General features: G+C 30.6%; 2 protein-coding genes across 3 annotated transcripts in view; one reads left to right on the top strand and one right to left on the bottom strand.

Annotated features, from left to right (window-relative positions):
* The window catches only part of LOC118186822 (uncharacterized), a 370,423-nt gene that overhangs the window by 150,711 nt on the left and 201,112 nt on the right, over positions 1-18,600 (top strand). The gene's annotated exons all lie outside the window — the stretch shown is intronic.
* Positions 1,190-17,384, bottom strand: LOC118184044 (uncharacterized). The gene is made up of 3 exons (XM_035353679.2): positions 17,230-17,384; positions 8,168-8,574; positions 1,190-1,310 (listed from the first exon to the last, which is right to left on the bottom strand). Exons 1-2 carry the CDS (start codon positions 17,239-17,241, stop codon positions 8,209-8,211), a joined length of 378 nt encoding a protein of 125 aa, XP_035209570.1. The 5' UTR covers positions 17,242-17,384; the 3' UTR covers positions 1,190-1,310; positions 8,168-8,208.

Genomic DNA, 18,600 nt, shown 5'->3' with positions numbered 1-18,600 from the left:
GATTATAACACTGCAAGAAAATTCTGGATGCACATGCATAACGCCATATATTGCTGACGCAAAATATGATGTTGACTAAATGGTGCAAAGTACTGCAAATAGAACGTCAGAACCGTTTCTTTGTGCATTTAAAGAAACTTTGCATTACAGTATATGGTTACATTACAACGTACTTCTACGAAAGGAATTTGGTTCAAGCAAGTTTTGTATCTGTTGTGAAAGCGGTTGTTCCCAATATTATATTTTTAAATAGACATTTTAATACCAGATGCCCATTGCAGAACTCCCGGTTCTGTACCATATTCCCCTATTCGATTCATGCTGAGTAAAAAGCAAATTCCTGACACGATTATTAAGTCAAAAAGCTAATCGAAATGACGTATATCTAATTGTGGCCGTCTTAAAATCTAAATATGTTAAAATGATTATTTTATCTAATATGCCTTGTATGAGAAACAAGAGGATTAAAATATAATGCATAATATCAGAACACAACGATTTGAAAAAGCGAAGTTTCCGAGTAATGCTTGAGATACAAAAATCGTCTATTCAGTTAAGAGCCAATAAAGCGAAAACTGCTGTTGTCACAAATGCATAATAAAGAAAGGTTGAGCTGAGAGATGCGGTACCATACACACAGATATGTGTATATCTTTATATAGATTTGCGTAAAAGTACGGCAGTATACCTATATTGTTATGGAAATATAAAATTCTGTCGTTCATTATTATTTGACATGTATAGTTACGATTCTTTAAAGTAGTTTATCTGATATATCATTGCGACAGATGGATACATTAATGGTATATATATATAAAGGAAAGTTTTGGTATCCTTCCACACACTTATATTTTGTGCACTTAGAAATCCTCTCAAGATTATCAAATCAAAACATAGGATTTATTACTTTCCTAACTGTCAGAGAGACGGATGTAGAAAATACTGGAATATAATTTTTTTCACATAAGGATGATTAATAGCCAAAGTTCCTGAAATTACAGATTCAAAGCATATTTTCCTGCATATATCGCAATCCACCTACCTTTAGTGTGTAATTGAAAGTATATTTGTCTCGCTTTATGGATTCAAATGATGAACAAAATGTTGAACAAGAAAGTTATTGTTAGTCTGTCAAATATGCAGCTGAAATTAAGTAATCTTAGCAAAGAAGAAATAAATGAAACAACGATTATTTAAACAAAGTTTTATTTGAATGCGAAGTTAAAAAAAATCAAATGAATTATTTTCCAGTCTTCTTAGTCTTGACTAGGTTTGAGGCTCTTTTGTAAGTTCTTTGATCGGTCTTGAATCTAGAAGAAACAAATATCTAAGTGAAATCTATAAATATTATACTTAATAAAACATATTTAAACATGAAACATGAGCGTAACTATAGGATTATTTTATTCTTCGAAAATTAAAGTCACGTTTTTAACATACTATATAGTCCAAATGTTCTTCACTAAATTACAAATTTAACTTGAAAAAATTATAAATAATAAAAACGAGAAGGTTATAACTGTTGTTATCTTAATTAAGTGCTTTTGTGATATTATTACAAAGTTTCAATAAGTAAATCATTTGGTGACCGAAGCGCATCTAACGGACACTTAGCTCAAGTTGAAATATGTACGAACGTTGACGGCGAAACGGTCCCAGCTGTTTGGCATATTTGCGTTTTGAGTTATGTAATGTTCACAGTTCGCGATACAGAAGCTTTTACGTTACATAATTTTGATTTCTTTTAGGGTGTACACTTCAGTCCTTCAGACAATATGGATTACATTAACAATTTTAGTGAAGCTTGCAAATTACTAAGATATATTGCGGTATTTACCATTTCTTTACCAACTATCAAGTAGTATTATATTAGTAATAACACCTAATGTCGTAGTTAGGTAGACGTCATCAGAGGTAGTTCTTTCGAGTGCGCCGACCAGTATCTTCGAGCTATATTTCGAAGATTCATGTTAGGGTAATTATTTTCGATTAAAGCAAAAGAATCTTATTCACAGTCACCACACAGATAAAATATTCAACGATTTTTAACTAATTATTAGCTAACTTTAAATTACTGTGTAGTGGTCTCTTTCCCAGGCAAAAAGTCGTAACTACTCTTTGATATGGGAAAGCATCTTTACTGTGTCAGCCATAGACTATTAATTTTTCTGCTATTATTATAATTGTTTTATTAGGGAGAAAAATTTTCATCGGAAAATAGCCATGAGTGATTAAAAGTATTCAATCTGTATTAAGTCTATGATAAGATACTAAGTCTTCAATCAATATTAAGTCTAAGAGTAAAATGCTTTATGATATGTTTTTAATAAAAACATTTATGATATGTTTTTAATAAAAAGAAGATCATTTTATCATACTCTGGACCGATGAATGCTAAGACAGTGTGTTTAATTTCCAGTCAGTCAGTGCCAGTATCAAAAGAATGCAATACAAGAAGACACTAAGAGACAAAGCATGCACCCAGTTTTGATGACGCTTAATGGCATCTTCATATGAGTAAAATGAATCGACTGGAATAAGATTTAAAATACTGGCATACTATAGACAAAGACCAAGGCATGTGTGTAAATAAATTATATAGCCGCTAAGAAAAGCTATGTAAAGTTGAGAATAGCAATTCCTGCAGAAAGGGGTTTTGCAACGTTTCATCGCTATTGAATAATAAAATAATGAAAAAGAGTTTAAAAAACTGAATTTATTCGCGACAACTATTTCACAGAGTATCAAAGAACATGTAACTGAAGAAACTTTAAAAAAGGTTCAGCCGATTTTGCATCATAAAAGATTATCAACATTTTCTGGTAGAAAATCGCTTCTTCGTGGCCTAAAACAAACCTTTTAAAATAAAAAAGAACATTTCCTCTTCGATCTGTAACGTTTATACAATATGTACTATTAAAGCTAATTATCGCATCTAATTTATTCATTCATTCACATTTGAACTTCACTTCAAAAAAGTAGTTTTTTAATGGCGTTATTTCTAAAAGATTGGAATAGTTTACACATTTATTTTAGTAAAGTATTACACTGATTTATGGCAGCAATTTTTCTTTAAGAGTAAAATATTTTAATTTTGCTATTCGAAGCGTGTTAATGAGTGCTGACATCTTCTGAATTTCCTTACCGATTTTTCTTGCCAACATTTATAAAGGCTTAAATTATACTATATAAATAAAAGGCTTAACAAAGTCTCCTGGACAAGAACTATACTGTCCTAGTTTCTCCTTGAGCTGCAGCTGCGTTATCGCTCCAGCGTTTCACTGGGTACAATTGCCTTAATGCTTAATTGTTTTATATTAGATTCAGAAATTCTTAATTGCGTTCTTTCTCTTTGCAATTTTTAATAATCCATTGATAAGGGACATTTAAACTCCTGTTCTGCAGTAGTCTTGATTTTGTAACACAAAAATACTGGAAGGCAAGACGGTAAAGACGGTAATGTCACTACCGCGCCAGGAAAGCGTTTGCGACCATACATAGCTATATGATTTTACATCGTCTAGGTGTACTCTGTCTCTTCTGAGAGTTCGTAACCAATTTTCTGAAACACGCTGCATAAGCTTATTGCAACTTGCAATGCAGTAGCATATAGAAATTAACTCTAATAGCGCCGATAAGGGATAAAAGGTCACGTTACGCTACAGCGTTATCGTGTTTCCAAGGAGTTCAAAGAGCAGGTAACTCGAATAATAATAATTCCATGTTTTTGCTTCAAATATTTTCTAAACAATATATAAGGGGAAATATTGCGTCAGAAACGTGATTTGTACGAAACAACTTCAGCGGAATGATAGTTTATAATCGTAAAATGAGTAAGAACTATTTTAATTTACATCTTTCAGAACATATTTCTACAGAGTACAATTTTGTTTATGTCTTCTCATTATTCTTTTAAATTAGTTTTTTTAAAGAATTTTTCTTAGGAAAACATTAAAAAGTTTGAAGTTTTTTTAAACTCAACTGAAACAAGTAATGCTGTAATGAAATAATATTTTCACAACCTTAAAATTTTAATTATAGCTCACGCGTTTGAACTGAAAGGATTATCTAGGTTAAAAAGGTACTTCATTTGAAGGCCGCATATGTTTCAGGTAATTTCTTTAGTTTCGCACGTTTTTTAACTCTAAATTAAGCAATTAACGTTTCAGAGATATGGGCAAGATAATTTTAACTTAAAACAAATTAAAATTACTATTTAGTGAATATTTTGCCGAAAACAAGTTGTGCAAGTAAGATATATTATCACTTGACATATATAAATTGTTTTATTTTATATCCATATTTTTTCTTATGTGTGTCATGTCAAATATTCATATGCATTTTGGCTAAAAATTATGATATTGGCAATGCATATAGTTGGAGGAATCTCCTACATTTAAGCACACGCCTCAATTAGTTTTTCTTATTATAACTGCGAAACTAAAATTCAAAAACGGATAGTAAAAAATCTTTTAATTGGGCTTAGAAACCTCAATTCATAATACGTAAAGCTTTCACGAAAATTGATTTTGCAACAAAAGGTGAGTGATTTGAATATATTTTGTATTATAGTTATAGAATGTATTGATAAAATTACTGTTTTGAAAGACAGAATTTTATCTGTAAATTTAGTGTTTAAAAATAAAAACAAATAACTAATTAAGTGGGACAACGAAAAATAAATTTTTTGACATAGTTTTTTTAAAATGATGTGATCTGAGAGTTAAACAGTATATATTTTATTACGAACTATCTATCAGTGAGTTGAAACTGTTGTATATATATTAAAGTTTAATCCAGTAAATTCAGATTTTATATATATTTTCGTTTTCCGTTTTCAATTACTTTTATCTTATTTTTACGTACTTTATTCTTTTGGCTTCACATTTGTAACATTTTTTAAACACGTGTATGTAAAAGATGGTAAAAGATATATATGTGACCATAGTAAAGTCATATATACATATATATAAATATTTTCTTCTCTTAGATCATCTTTATTTTATTTTTTATGCTTTTTTAACGTTCAAATTATCATTTATTCATTCAGTGTTTTATTAAATTAGTTTATATCTTTTTAGCTTTATTTGTTGAACATGTATTTTCGCATGTTGTGAAGAATATATATATATGCATGCATTATACCTTTTCTTTGAATATGCAGCATTAAATACGAGTTATAATGGTCTCCTAATTTTAGTACACCATTATAATGGAGCCTTGATCTATCGTTTACAGTGGGATCAAGAAAATAAAAAATGAATGCAGGAAAAATTAAACTAGGAAATTAATACCCATTGTAAATAAGTATAATGTATTCTAGACAAGTAAATTTATTACTTTTAACATTAATACATTATATTAAAAATTGTTTCAACTTTTTGCAAAGCGTTGTTAGTCTCGATGTAGGTCGGTGTCTAGCCCTAATTATTTTTATCCTCTTTCTCCTATTTTTTCCAGACTCAGACTGAAGACTGGCCTTGAAAACGCTGAAAATAATAGGATGTTGGAAACTTACATATGCAGAGTATTCCAACAAACTAGTTACAAACTTTCAGAAGAGATAGAGTACACCTAGACGATAGAAAATCAAATAGCAAAGCATGGTTGGAAACGCTTTCCTGGCGCGGTTGTAACGACACAAAACACAAGAAAGGAAGGACGTGAACAGGGTGAGGAAACATTTTTATTATGCTTATTACAGCAGAAATCAAGAAATAAGAACAAAAATAGACAACGATCGCCATTAAAGAAGGTATTCGAAATTAGAACCCCGGACCGTGATGTAGGACCCACATCTCTGGACCATGGAAGATCGGCATCACGCATAGAAGATGCCTGACTCAAGTTTCCTGCATTCTGGTCCGAGGTCGTAATTTCGATCACCTTCTTTGATGACGATCGTTGTCTATTTTTGTTCTTGTTTCTTGATTTCTGTGTACTAAGCATATTAACGATGTTTTCTCACTCTGTTCATGACCTTTATTTCTTGTGATTTCTGTCGTCACTACCGCGCCAGGAAAGCGTTTGCGACCATACATAGCTATATGATTTTACATCGTCTAGGTGTACTCTGTCTCTTCTGAGAGTTCGTAACCAATTTTCTGAAACACGCTGCATAAGCTTATTGCAACTTGCAATGTAGTAGCATATAGAAATTAACTCTAATAGCGCCGATAAGGGATAAAAGGTCACGTTACGCTACGGCGTTATCGTGTTTCCAAGGAGTTCAAAGAGCAGGTAACTCGAATAATAATAATTCCATGTTTTTGCTTCAAATATTTTCTAAACAATATATAAGGGGAAATATTGCGTCAGAAACGTGATTTGTACGAAACAACTTCAGCGGAATGATAGTTTGATCAATTACGCATACGGGGATAAATAATTTCACTTACATAGAACTTTATTCAGAACTCAAAACGGCAAGTGAATTAATGGTACTGAGAAGTGAAAGAAAGTAAATTTCAACCAGTACATATAAAATCTCAGAATATCTTCCATTCGCAGCACATAATGTATTCCTCATAATCGATTCGGCTTATGGTTTTCTAGTACACCTGGTCATTAACTGTAATAGCGCACTGTTATTCAATCTTTTAAAAGCAGAGGTAACTAAATGGAATTCCTTCAGGTGGGATATTAATTTACCTTATTAATCAAAGTAACAAACTTAATTTTACTTAAGTCATACTTTAATAAGTGTTCCATACGAGAACAAGCACATCTATGAAAATTGATTTTTTTTCAAGTAATATGGTTACGTTAAATACTTTAAAATGTCAGATCCCTTCTGAGTAAGAGGAATAGACTTTAAGAAAACATTTTGCAATGTTTACCTACTAAACTAAACGATTTCTGAAGAACTTAGACCCTGGGATTTTGTTTTAATGCTTTAAATAATTTGCATTCTAGTGGAAGTTCATGAAAGTAGAAATTATAGTATGAACCCAAGATAATAAGATAATGTGGCTGTACACAATTAAAAATTAATTTTGGAAAAGGTGCCGTATTTTTACGAAGATTTTTGCTCAGACATACTTATGAAGATTTCTGAACTGGCCAACACTGCCTCAGCTGTATATGAGTTCTGTCACTTTTATAATGAAGCAACCGTATGAAAATGTCCCGTTAGATGAGGATTTATCTCTATTTCAACGGAATAAATCCTTCATTTATACACTGTTATTTTAAAATAGTCACTGAGAGGTCGTACCGACCCTCTCCAATTTATAATCGTAATGTACTTCTTTATCATGCACAAAGGGGAATAGGAAATTAGAGAACTCGAGCATCTGCAGTAGCAGTTTTTACCATGGTTACAAGGCAAGACGGGTCAAAAATGACCTTGAAGTGACTATAATAAAGTAACACTCTGGAGCAACTTTACCTCATGACTTAACTACTTGTCTTATATATATATATATATATATATTTGTGTGTACGTAGATAAACGTTAACTTATTAAGTATAGCTGAAGCTGATCTTTTCATTGAGTGTAGTATATGTATAGTTCTCAAGAAATTTTAACCTTAATGTAGCTTTCAATAACGATAATAATAATTCAAAATTTTAAACATAGCAAAGGAATAATATTCTAGCCATTAAGGAGATAAAACTGAACAGAATTTAAGTTCTTTGGCTAGATGATATGTTCTAGCCTACGTTTCACTATCGCATTAATGAAAAAATTAAATGCTAATCTTAAGCAATTCACAGTTACCTCTGTTAGTCGAAATGAAGTTATTATTCAAGAAATTATTGTTCATTTATGTATATAGATAGACAATTAGATACATAGGATAATAGACATAAGGTTATCATTTAATATTAAATAATTAATAGTGATATACAGAGTGTTTTGAAAAGACAGCTACAAGCTTTGTTTTCTTCAATTTTAAGTATACAGAATGTTTCACTGTCTGGGATTCTTGCTCAGAGGGAATTGCATAAAAAGTCTGGTCTTATATTTGCAAAAATTGTCCTCTACAGTTTTGGAAATGTGTTTGTAAAATACTTTAATTTATTTCGTGAAACTTCTTATTTCAAAGCAACTGCCAAGAATAAATATTTAAGGAAATACAATCTATAATCACATATTTCAAACTTATTAATAAAATTCATTCATATAAAAACAGTTAGATTAAGGTATAAAGTAACGACTTACGTATTTTGTTAATACATCTTCCGTGTTCTTACTCGCAGTCGTTAATAAGAAGAAATGTCATAAGGTGTCTTCACATAGCGTTTTGCCGAGTTATCGTAGTACTTATATGAAGTATCATAGGTATATGGCTTGTACCCATACTTGAAAGAGTCAGCATAATCATGAGGCCTGTATACACCTCCAGGAAGATAAAATCGTTGCGAATCAATAGGGTATGTGGCATAGCGATCTTGAGAGTACTTGTAGTTCGCGTCATAACCGTAGCTACCAGTTCCAGCTCCATACTGACCGTAGTAAGGGTAATATGCGGCATCGTATCCTGTCTGGCTAGCTTGTTTCCATTTCCCAGAGTAAACTTGTCTGTCAGCAGAAGCGCAGTAAACTAGCGCAATTGCGAAGATGATTACCTAAAAAAGGAAAAGCTGTTTTACGTTACAGTATTAACTTAATAATGCAACAGTATTCAAATAACCAGGGTTCCAGATATCCATCTATTCAGATTATTGTTCCAGCTTTCTAACTGAAGTAAAATTAAGGTGGTTATTAATTTATTTATATAGTATTTTGAATTTTTCTGTAACTGAATTACATAAAAATATGATGCAGTACAATGCGTATTAATAAAGGTAACATTAAACTGATGTATATAAATGCCTACGATATACGATAGTGTGTTAAAAAGTATCTAAACGAATAATTTAAAATGTACAAGTGCAAGAAATTGTTAGCAAAGTTTTTCAGAACTTCTTTGACTTTGGTCGTCATCAATCGATCATTTGTATTTCATTTCCTTTACAGTGTTGTTTGCAAATTTGTTCTCTGTGAAAAAAGAATTTTTGTTTTGGAGATTGCAAACTATAACGAATGTAATTGGTCAAAGGATATTAAGCATTAAGATTGCATTAAGTTTCGTTTTTGCAATGCAGTTTCAGCAAAAGACATTTAAATTTATCTAAAAGCCTTTTAGGCAACACTTTATCAAAATTAAGAACTTTGTACTATACCCTGTTTATCGTCTTAACAACTGGGGATGTTGCTGAATACTGTTCACATCATTTAGATCCATTCAAGCAATTTGAAATATTATGTGAGCTTGCAGCGCGTCGTTTCTCGGACTGTTCTAAGAAAAGCGAAACCGTTAATGTTTAGAAATCAAAATATTGTTGACTTTTTTCTCTGATAGTCGTAATGCTCAACACAAACTTTTATTAACTGACCAGCTATTGAAAAAATACTTTTAAAGTATTTAATGACGTCTGTATGAAACACTTCATGGAATATAACTTGAATTATTGGCGAGATAACTCATCGATTTTGTACCTGCTCACAATTGCTCTTTACGTTCATAAATTTTTGGCTAAAAGCTCTTTATAAGTGCTGCTACGAAAATTCTGCATTCGTCTAAAATAACCGACGTGTGATATTTTTATTTCTCCATTTAACACTGGAGCTTCACAATCGTTAATACTAAGCTACATTATAAGATATGACGTCTTAATTAATGACGTCTGTATGAAACACTTCATGGAATATAACTTGAATTATTGGCGAGATAACTCATCGATTTTGTACCTGCTCACAATTGCTCTTTACGTTCATAAATTTTTGGCTAAAAGCTTTATAAGTGCTGCTACGAAAATTCTGCATTCGTCTAAAATAACCGACGTGTGATATTTTTATTTCTCCATTTAACACTGGAGCTTCACAATCGTTAATACTAAGCTACATTATAAGATATAGCATAGCATTTTGCCGAGTTATCATGCTTCAGACAGTTTCGCATTTGTTTGTGTCTGTTGATGTAATAAATAATACTGTACTGTGAACTTTAAAAGGGTATTCGAGGAAACAATTTTAAAATTTGTTTTTGTGATTCGAAAAAGAAAAAAAAAGGTGTCCTAAGCGCATTGCAGTGGCAAGGGATTATTTGAATGAGATATAATAAATATTGATAAAAATTTAAATATTGTTTTTTATTTATTATTGTTCATGTAAATATTTATTATTTATTGTTTTATGTTATTATTAAATATTATAAGTTATTACAGATATTTTGTCATCAAAACAGTATACAGTTGTCTAATTATTCTGTGTGTAGCATGACAAGACCCCGTATGCATTTGCAAGCTGCAAACTACAAAATTTAATACTATAAAATTACAAAATCATTATTTTAATTTTTTTGCACCCATCAAAAAGCAATTAATTAACTATTTTTTCTTATATAAAATATATTAAGGTTTGTGAAACTATCCGTATGGTTGCCTAGAATTTGCTAGAAAATTCTTCAGCCTCCTTATGTAATCCGTCTAACCTAGACTAAATTATGATGCTTCTGTTAAATATTTTTTTGTAATTTGAAAACAAAAATTGCTAGAAGCAGAAAATTGTGCCGAGACATTTTTCAAATCTTTTTTAAATATTTCATTTTAAATTTACAGTTTTGTCTACATAAATAGTTGAAAGAAATGTCACAATTTAATGTACTTCTGTAAATAGTACAACAATGCAGTGTGAAATATTCTCATTCAAAATGTTTTGCAACTCACATTCAATAACAGAATTTAACACTTTGAAATGTTTTACGCTAGAAAAGATAACTATCAACAGTAATTTCAAATCTACTAACAAAAATTATGATAACGGTTGTGAACGTTAATGTTACCTCTTAACTTTAGAACGTCAGTAATTCGTTATTAAGTTATACACTATATGGTATTTCTCCCGCCTTCTTAGTATGCCTTCATGGTGTAGTGGTCAGCACGCTCTACGGGTGTTCGAGAAGTCTGTGGTTCGAGTTCCGGCGAGGGCATTGATCATTTTTCATCTCTTCTGCTTAAAAAAGATACCTAATGTCTCTACAGTGGCGACCGAACTAAACGGTGGTGAATGATTATTCTTCACCACCAGGATATGGCGATTAGGTCCCCTAAAACCCTTTAAAAAGGGGAGTATATAAGGTATTTCTCCCGATTTCTTAGCATGCCTTTGCGGTGTAGGGGTCAGCACGCTCGACACGCATTCGAGAGGCCCGTGTTTCGAGTCCCAGCGAGGGAATTGCTCATTTTTTCATCTCTCTTGCCTTAAAAAAATACCTAATGTCTCTGCAACACAAACATTTATTATTTTCCTAAACATGTAACACACCATATTAAAGATATTCTTTATTCATTTTAGAGCGATGCAAATTTCTATCATCATTTAAGTACACCTTAGCTACATTTTATCATTGGGTCGGTAATAAATTGCCATCAGTATGAGAAAGAATGTCCTTGAAGATTTTCGTGCGTAGTAAATAAATAAAAATAAATCACCGAATCGTGTAATTATGCATCATGAAAAATAAATAAATAACCATATAATTAGCAAATATGAATCTCTGATATAAGGAAGATAGCGTTAACGTTTAACAAGATTTTCTTTAAATCATTAAGGAAATCAATAGCTCTTTTGTTGTTTCCGTCGTGAATTTAATTCACATTGTAGCATTTATTCATAATGCAAAAAATAAACTCTACATTTTTCTTATTATTCTACGACATCTTCCTTTCTGACGATTGTAATAAAGATTAAGATTAATTATTAATTCTGTTTATATCATATTCATTTTTGACTCTTTACCTTATATTGCAAGATCCGTGTGAGTCGGAAAAATTGCCGCGTAAATTGGAATAAGATTAGGGTTCATATGCTAGTAAAAAGTATCTCGAAGCTCCAATAATTTTCACTTTCCATCTTATCTATACATTAACCTTTCTTTTTTTCCCTTGCAAAGATTTTTGTTTATTGCCTGATATGTCTTTTAACTTAATACTCCACAGGTTTCTACACTACATGGTTATTCTGTTTCTCTTTCAGAAGATTATTCAAAATGCTAAATTTTAATAATTTTTCTGTTCTATTTACAATATTCAATTTTTATCTTGTTACCTTCATTTTATGCTAATTAAAACTTCGTAGCTTGTCCAAATATTTTAGCGAGTTAAGGGCTTGATAAATCCTTTATACTCCATTAAAAGTAAAATTTTTTGAAATTAAAAATATTTATTCTGGCATGCGTGGTATAAATAAACTTCAAAATATTGAAATTAATCTCTGTGAACAATTTGAATAAGGTAAAGAACAAGAAGGCTGTCTACCTATCAGATGAAATGGCTACCAGGAGTCTTTTTAAGAGTAACTGAAGCGAATTCACCACATACGCAGAAAACTAAAAACCACTCACGCTACTAATCCGTTCTCCCTAATTCCAACCACTTATGTTAAGCGATCTTATTTATTCGGCCACATGTTGGCGCAATTTTCTCTGAAAAAGTACAATCTTCCTTCACAGAATCACTTTATATATTTATGACCTGTAAACTAAACAGTAGTTTTGAAGGTCTGAAATTCTTCAAGCTAAATTATAATGAAATACAAATCTGGAAAGGAACTGTTAAAACCAAGTTGCGATCGAATAAAACCAAGCTTTCATATTTAAATAAAACATTTTAAAAAGAATGAAATATGTAGTTGGTATAAATCTATTTGTTATCCTCGGATTTTATTATTACCATGAAGCTTTATTTTTAATCCAGACAATGTTGTATGAGTAGAGGGGTTATTGTGAAACTCTGCAACAGAGGTACATAATTATCTTGCGTTAAAAACATCTTTATTAATTATGGCAACGCAGTAAACATTAACAAAACATGTTTCCATCGAATGTTATCAAAATGTTTCTAAGAAATTTAAATTTGTAAATGCTTTACTTCGCTGAATTTGTAAGTGATATGCCAATGGAATGAAAGACAAATGAAGCTACGAATCCCACGTACGTAAACAAAAAATCCTTATTTCTCCTTACAAATAAAAGACAGCAACGTATGATTTAGATGATAATAAACGTAAATGCACAAAGTTAACCAGTACGGTTATTTAGTTGAATGATTTAAAGATATAAGAAACCATGTTTGCATTATTGCATTTACTATATATTTAATAGGATAACGTCAATTGGTTTGCTCTATACAGATAATTTTAAATTATTAGAATGTCTCGTAAATTAACAAGAATACTTTGTGTCGCAAGAAAAATTTATTTTGTGGAAAAGGGATGCAATATTATTTGAAATCTTTTTTTCTCAAGTATTGAAAAATATTTTAAGAATTTATTTTTTTCCTTCTTCCTTTCCTTCTTGTTCTTTTTTTATGTCTGCCTTTAGGTAAAGTTTTCTGTGAAAATACTTCTCTCACTGTTATTTTCCTAAGGAACTAACTGTAGTGCACTTTTTTATTAACATATTTGATAGAAACAGGTAAAAAACGTCCTCAAGAAATAGAGGTTAAATTTCAGAGCATATAGAAGGAAATGATCAACAGTGAAATCTGAATCAATATTCTATAAAACGCAAATTTGATAGATAATAGATTGTGGTATCTCTACAAATTACAGTAAGTATTAAACAAAATTTAGGGATTCATATAATACTGCAATAGCTTCTTTAGTAATAGTACTTGTATGTAGTATATGGCACAAAGGTAATTCAGCATATTCCTGTATATTACACGGGTTCGCTTCTAATTAGGATTCGTCACTAAAGGACCCGGGTTCGAGTCCCAGAAGAAGGCATGCATGTTTGTAAATGCGTAGTGTCTGTGTGACATGGTGATACTTTAAATATACGATGAACCGAAAGTCCTCTCGAGAGGTTGGAGGTAGGGAAAGAGGGGGTGAGAGACCCTCGGATCCGTCCTCCCGGGGGGCTCTCCATTGAAATGGGAGCGGAACTGAGCAAAACCGTACTGTCACCTGTATGGTGCTCAAGACTGTTGCCAACGACAGGCGTAATCTTGTTATTCTTGTCCTGATGAATTTCGTAGACATGTTCTGATGTTACTGTTAGACAAGTGAGATAACTCACAACAGCGCAACAACATTTATAATAAAAGAAAAGTCTCTGTAAATTGATATCTATATAGTGCAATTCCTGTTCATATTTATACGTGGTTTTCAATCCATTTATTCCAGTATACTTGTCTGAAACTTTCCCATCCTTCTTTTTTCCTTTCTGAAAGATAATTAACAATTTTTCTGTCATCTCATTGTAGCTTATGCATTGTTATGTGTTATTTTAATTATGCGAGCTGAATTCATAATTTTATATGCTTATAAGACTAGAAACATTATTCTTATTCACGAGACATTTAAATTTAAGTGTCGGTTTTAAACCACTAGTTGATTAGCTATATGGATTAATTTTGATTCCTTCATAAAGAGATTACATTGTGCTTCAGATAAAAAAATATCCTTTTTTGCTTCATTAATATAACCAGAAACTGGACGCATTCTTTTTCTTCCAGAAGTCATTACATTTTTATTATAAGTAGTAGATTTAAGACATTTTGATATACTCCTTAAATGTTCTGTAATAATAGAAGTCCTAAAAATGTTCCTCTAAATTATAGAATTCCCCGGAAAGAAACTCTAGTTTCTGTTCAGAGCAATAAAATGTATAGTTTAATAAAATGATACACATGATGCTTTTGATTTTTCCCAGTTTGCATGTATGAACGTTTATATTCGTATTCCATATAGTGATAGTCCATATAGAAATACTACCTTTTCTTGTTTGTCAGAATAACACTTTAATCTCATTAAGAAAATTTAGTTCACTATTTGGGCTTACTGAGAGTCCAAGATGTCCAATTTGCAGCCCATCTAGAAGTTTGATGCTTCTTTCTTTGGTCATCATTTAATAATAATGTACTTGAAATGAAAGAAGGGAGATTTATATTTGAGCCTGAGGCAACAGAATGATTATTCATAACCTCAGCTTCAGTGTATATTGATGAAAAAATTAGATTTGATTTTTTTTTGTAATAGTCTAAAAGAACTCCATAAAATGAGCTCTTATAATAATACCCATTTAAATAAAACCCTTTTCTTTAATAATAAACGTAACATTAATCAATGAATACTTAGAAAGCATTAAACGACTATTAAGTAGGATAATTTTAAAACATTCGTGCACAGCTAACGAAAGAAATATATTACTAATGAAAAAGTTTGAAATATTGTGAATGTTACCAAAATTTGGCCTACAGATAATATAGCGCCGACCGACAAGCAAAGTTAATGCTTGCTAATGCAAGATTATCACAAGTCTTCAACTTCTGAAAGGGAAAGCTCATATTATCTAGAAAACGCAATAAAATTAAAATGTTTGCATTTAAAAAGAACCTTAGTACGACTGGTGGTGGATTTCATAAATTCATTTTATTCGTAAGTATAAACGCATTTATAAAGAATCGTATATATAAAATATAACATATTTATAAACAAGAAAATATATGAGAACTTAAAATTTATATTTTGCTTAAATTAAATAAAGAATGGTATATTTTAGTTGAATATTTATAATACATCCACAACACATGCTGAAGTATTGTTATCATAGTTAAAATGCTCTTTAAATCTGTACAGATTTCATTTTCATCACACACTTTATTTTCTTAATGATATTCTATTAAAATCTAAGTTCAGAAATAGTTTCTTTTAGTCTATCTCAGAACAAAGAATGGGAAGCAAGACTTCGTTACTAGAAAAATGCTTTTGGTTTTAACTTTAAATATCGTGTTTCTTCGACTATAAGACGCAGATTTTTATCATATGATATGATCTGTCGAGACTTGGATGAAAGTCGTGAAACAATTTGCATCATAGACTCCTCAACGTCTTAGAATGGCGTATGTTTCCCACTTACTAGTCAAGTTGAAGGAATCAATCTCGCCTTACTACTAATTTTAAGAGATATATTATTTTTATTCATAAATCGGTATCGATTAATAAAAATTATTGCTAAATGTATTTTGCCTTTCATTTCGTGTATTTCATTTGGGTATTATCAAAGTGTTTTTTCCTGTTGGTGGTATTGAAATTTAAAAAAAAAACCAAGTAGGATTGCAAGGTAACTAAAAACTCGAAGGATTTTTGAAAAGCCACCAATATTAGGTAAATAAAATTAGGAATTTCGAAAAACATTTAGAAGATTATTTTTTGATTCATCGGGAATCTTTTAAAGATGAAAATCCTGCAATAATTAGTTAGGAAAATTATACAAAGAAATGTAAGACAAATTCGACACTAAATCATAAAAGAGAAATTCTGCATCGGTTTTTCAAAAGTAACTTTGGAATAATGTATTGCCATCTCAAATTCGTGAATTCTCAAAAATTAAAAATTCATTTTCATGAAAGGCCTCAAATGTCCTGACCTTCCAAAAGCTTATGAACACTCTTATACTGTGATAATGCGTTAGTCAGAATGATGTAGATAGCACATAACAAGTTCCGAATGTTTAAAAAAGTGGCGGGGGATATACAGTTTAAGTACGATACATACATAGATATATATATCATATATGTTCAACAGAAAAATTTTCCTTATAAGATTAAAAATCTTATTTTCTGTCTTTTTTAATTGACATCTATCACGAATAATCTTACTTTGTAGAAAGATGGCACTGAAAATATAATTCGCATACCAGTGTGCATTTGATAATTTCCTTTAAACACTATTGAGCACATTACGGGAAGGCTTTGCTTATTTGTCTCTTGCTCTACTCTTTAAAGAGATTGCAGAGAGTTAAGAAAACGCTTCCGCTAAAATTAAATTCATAACATCAACTTTCTAGGGTAAAAAGAGTCACTTTTGATAATATCTGTTTATAATATCTGTTTATGATTTTTACTTTGAGAGTTTATGATTATGCTATATTGATAATTATCATTATTAGTAAACTTGCAGAATACTATAAATAATTTTTGTTCAAAGTGTGCTCAATTGTCTAGAAAGCTATGACATAAAAGCATACTAAAATAGATATGGTTCAAATATAAATAGACCTTTCAGGATTTCTTATAATAATTTCTTTATAGATCATAAATTCAGGCATTATAGATCTATCTAACCAAACTTTTGTAATTTTAAAAAAAGCACAAAGGAGGTGTATAATTCTATGAAAATTTAGCTAAATAACTAAAATTTAAGATTTTCAAGCAAAGTTTTAGTACGAAACTTACCAAGGAATTCATTCTGACAACAGCCTTCGATGCACAAATTCAGAGCGAGATAATTTCTCTTTCTTAAAACTTTACCAAGGAATATTCTTCTTGTCAAAACTCGTTGTTTTTATATAGGTAGCATTTTTGTTTTTCTTAGTCTGTTGTCTGACAATTTCGGGATATACCAAAGGTGAAAGGTTGGAACCAAATCTCGCTTTTCACTCTGGACACTTGGAGCTCAACATGGGTTCTTGGAAAAAATTTTACTTTTAAATTGCGGAATCAGCTCTCTTGACATATACCTAAAACGATAATAAATTATAGGAGATTTCTGAAGCTTTAGTGGGACCTTGAACTTCATTTGTGGTAAGATTTTCCTCAACTTCGTTTCATTCATCTGCCTTGGCCTCAGAGTCAAGGCCAGAAGCTTCCTACGCTACTGAAGCTGTCCAATACTCTGGAAGATTTAAAAGATGGTAAGTGTCAATAGAATTTGCATGATTAAATGCAGTTAAGTAGAACAATGCAGCTTTATACATCGTAAATTACTTGATCTTTTTCTGTTTTTCGAGTGCATTTATTAGTCCGATTTTTTTTTTTACTTTACTAAAAGAATCCTGTGAGAGATATGGTGTCATATGACTTTTTATATACCTTTGAATTTATAAAATGCATTACCCATCAGTAAAAGAAATTGAACCCTTTAAAAAATTAATTTATCAGTACTTCTAAACAAAATTTTGCGACAAATATATTTTTACATCATAATTATGAGAAATAAAATATATTTTATATTGTGTTAAACAAATATTTCAAATATTGTACGTAAAAATCGTCATTTATCAATTGTAAAATTTCTAACTGAAACTCTTCTATATACTAGCATCTGTATCTGAAAATGAATTTAAAGGTAATGATAAAATTTTGCTGCAACGTAAAGATATTGAAAATCGTTTTTCTTAAACTTCTTTTAATTTTATTCAAACCGTGATATATATTTTTCTAATATTTTGATATTTTTCTGTTCTCACTCTTCTACGCTTCGAAAAGAAATACATTAACAAATGCAGTAGCTTCTAAAAAAGTAATCAAAATATTTATATAAATAAATTAAATTTTTTAACTCTTTTCTGACTTTTTTATCCTGAAATTTACCGATTGTTAATTAAATTTTACAAATATTTTTCTGCGAAATGCTGGTCGCTTTCAGAGGCAATCTTCTTAGGAAGATGATCATTGTGAGATATATAGAGATTCAATGTCGACTTTTATTATATGAAGTTCTGCAGTACTTGAAAGAATGCGTGCGTATATTCATAATTATTCGCTCATCAAAATTTCTAATACAGCAAGTTAAAAAAAAACCACAATGGTCTTATAGCTATTCTG

The sequence above is a fragment of the Stegodyphus dumicola genome, chromosome 8 (assembly GCF_044657685.1).
Source record: "Stegodyphus dumicola isolate Sdum_Otavi_A_Nest chromosome 8, ASM4465768v1".
In the NCBI taxonomy this organism is placed as follows: Eukaryota; Metazoa; Arthropoda; class Arachnida; order Araneae; family Eresidae; genus Stegodyphus; species Stegodyphus dumicola.
This window is presented reverse-complemented; position numbering and strand designations above follow the sequence as displayed.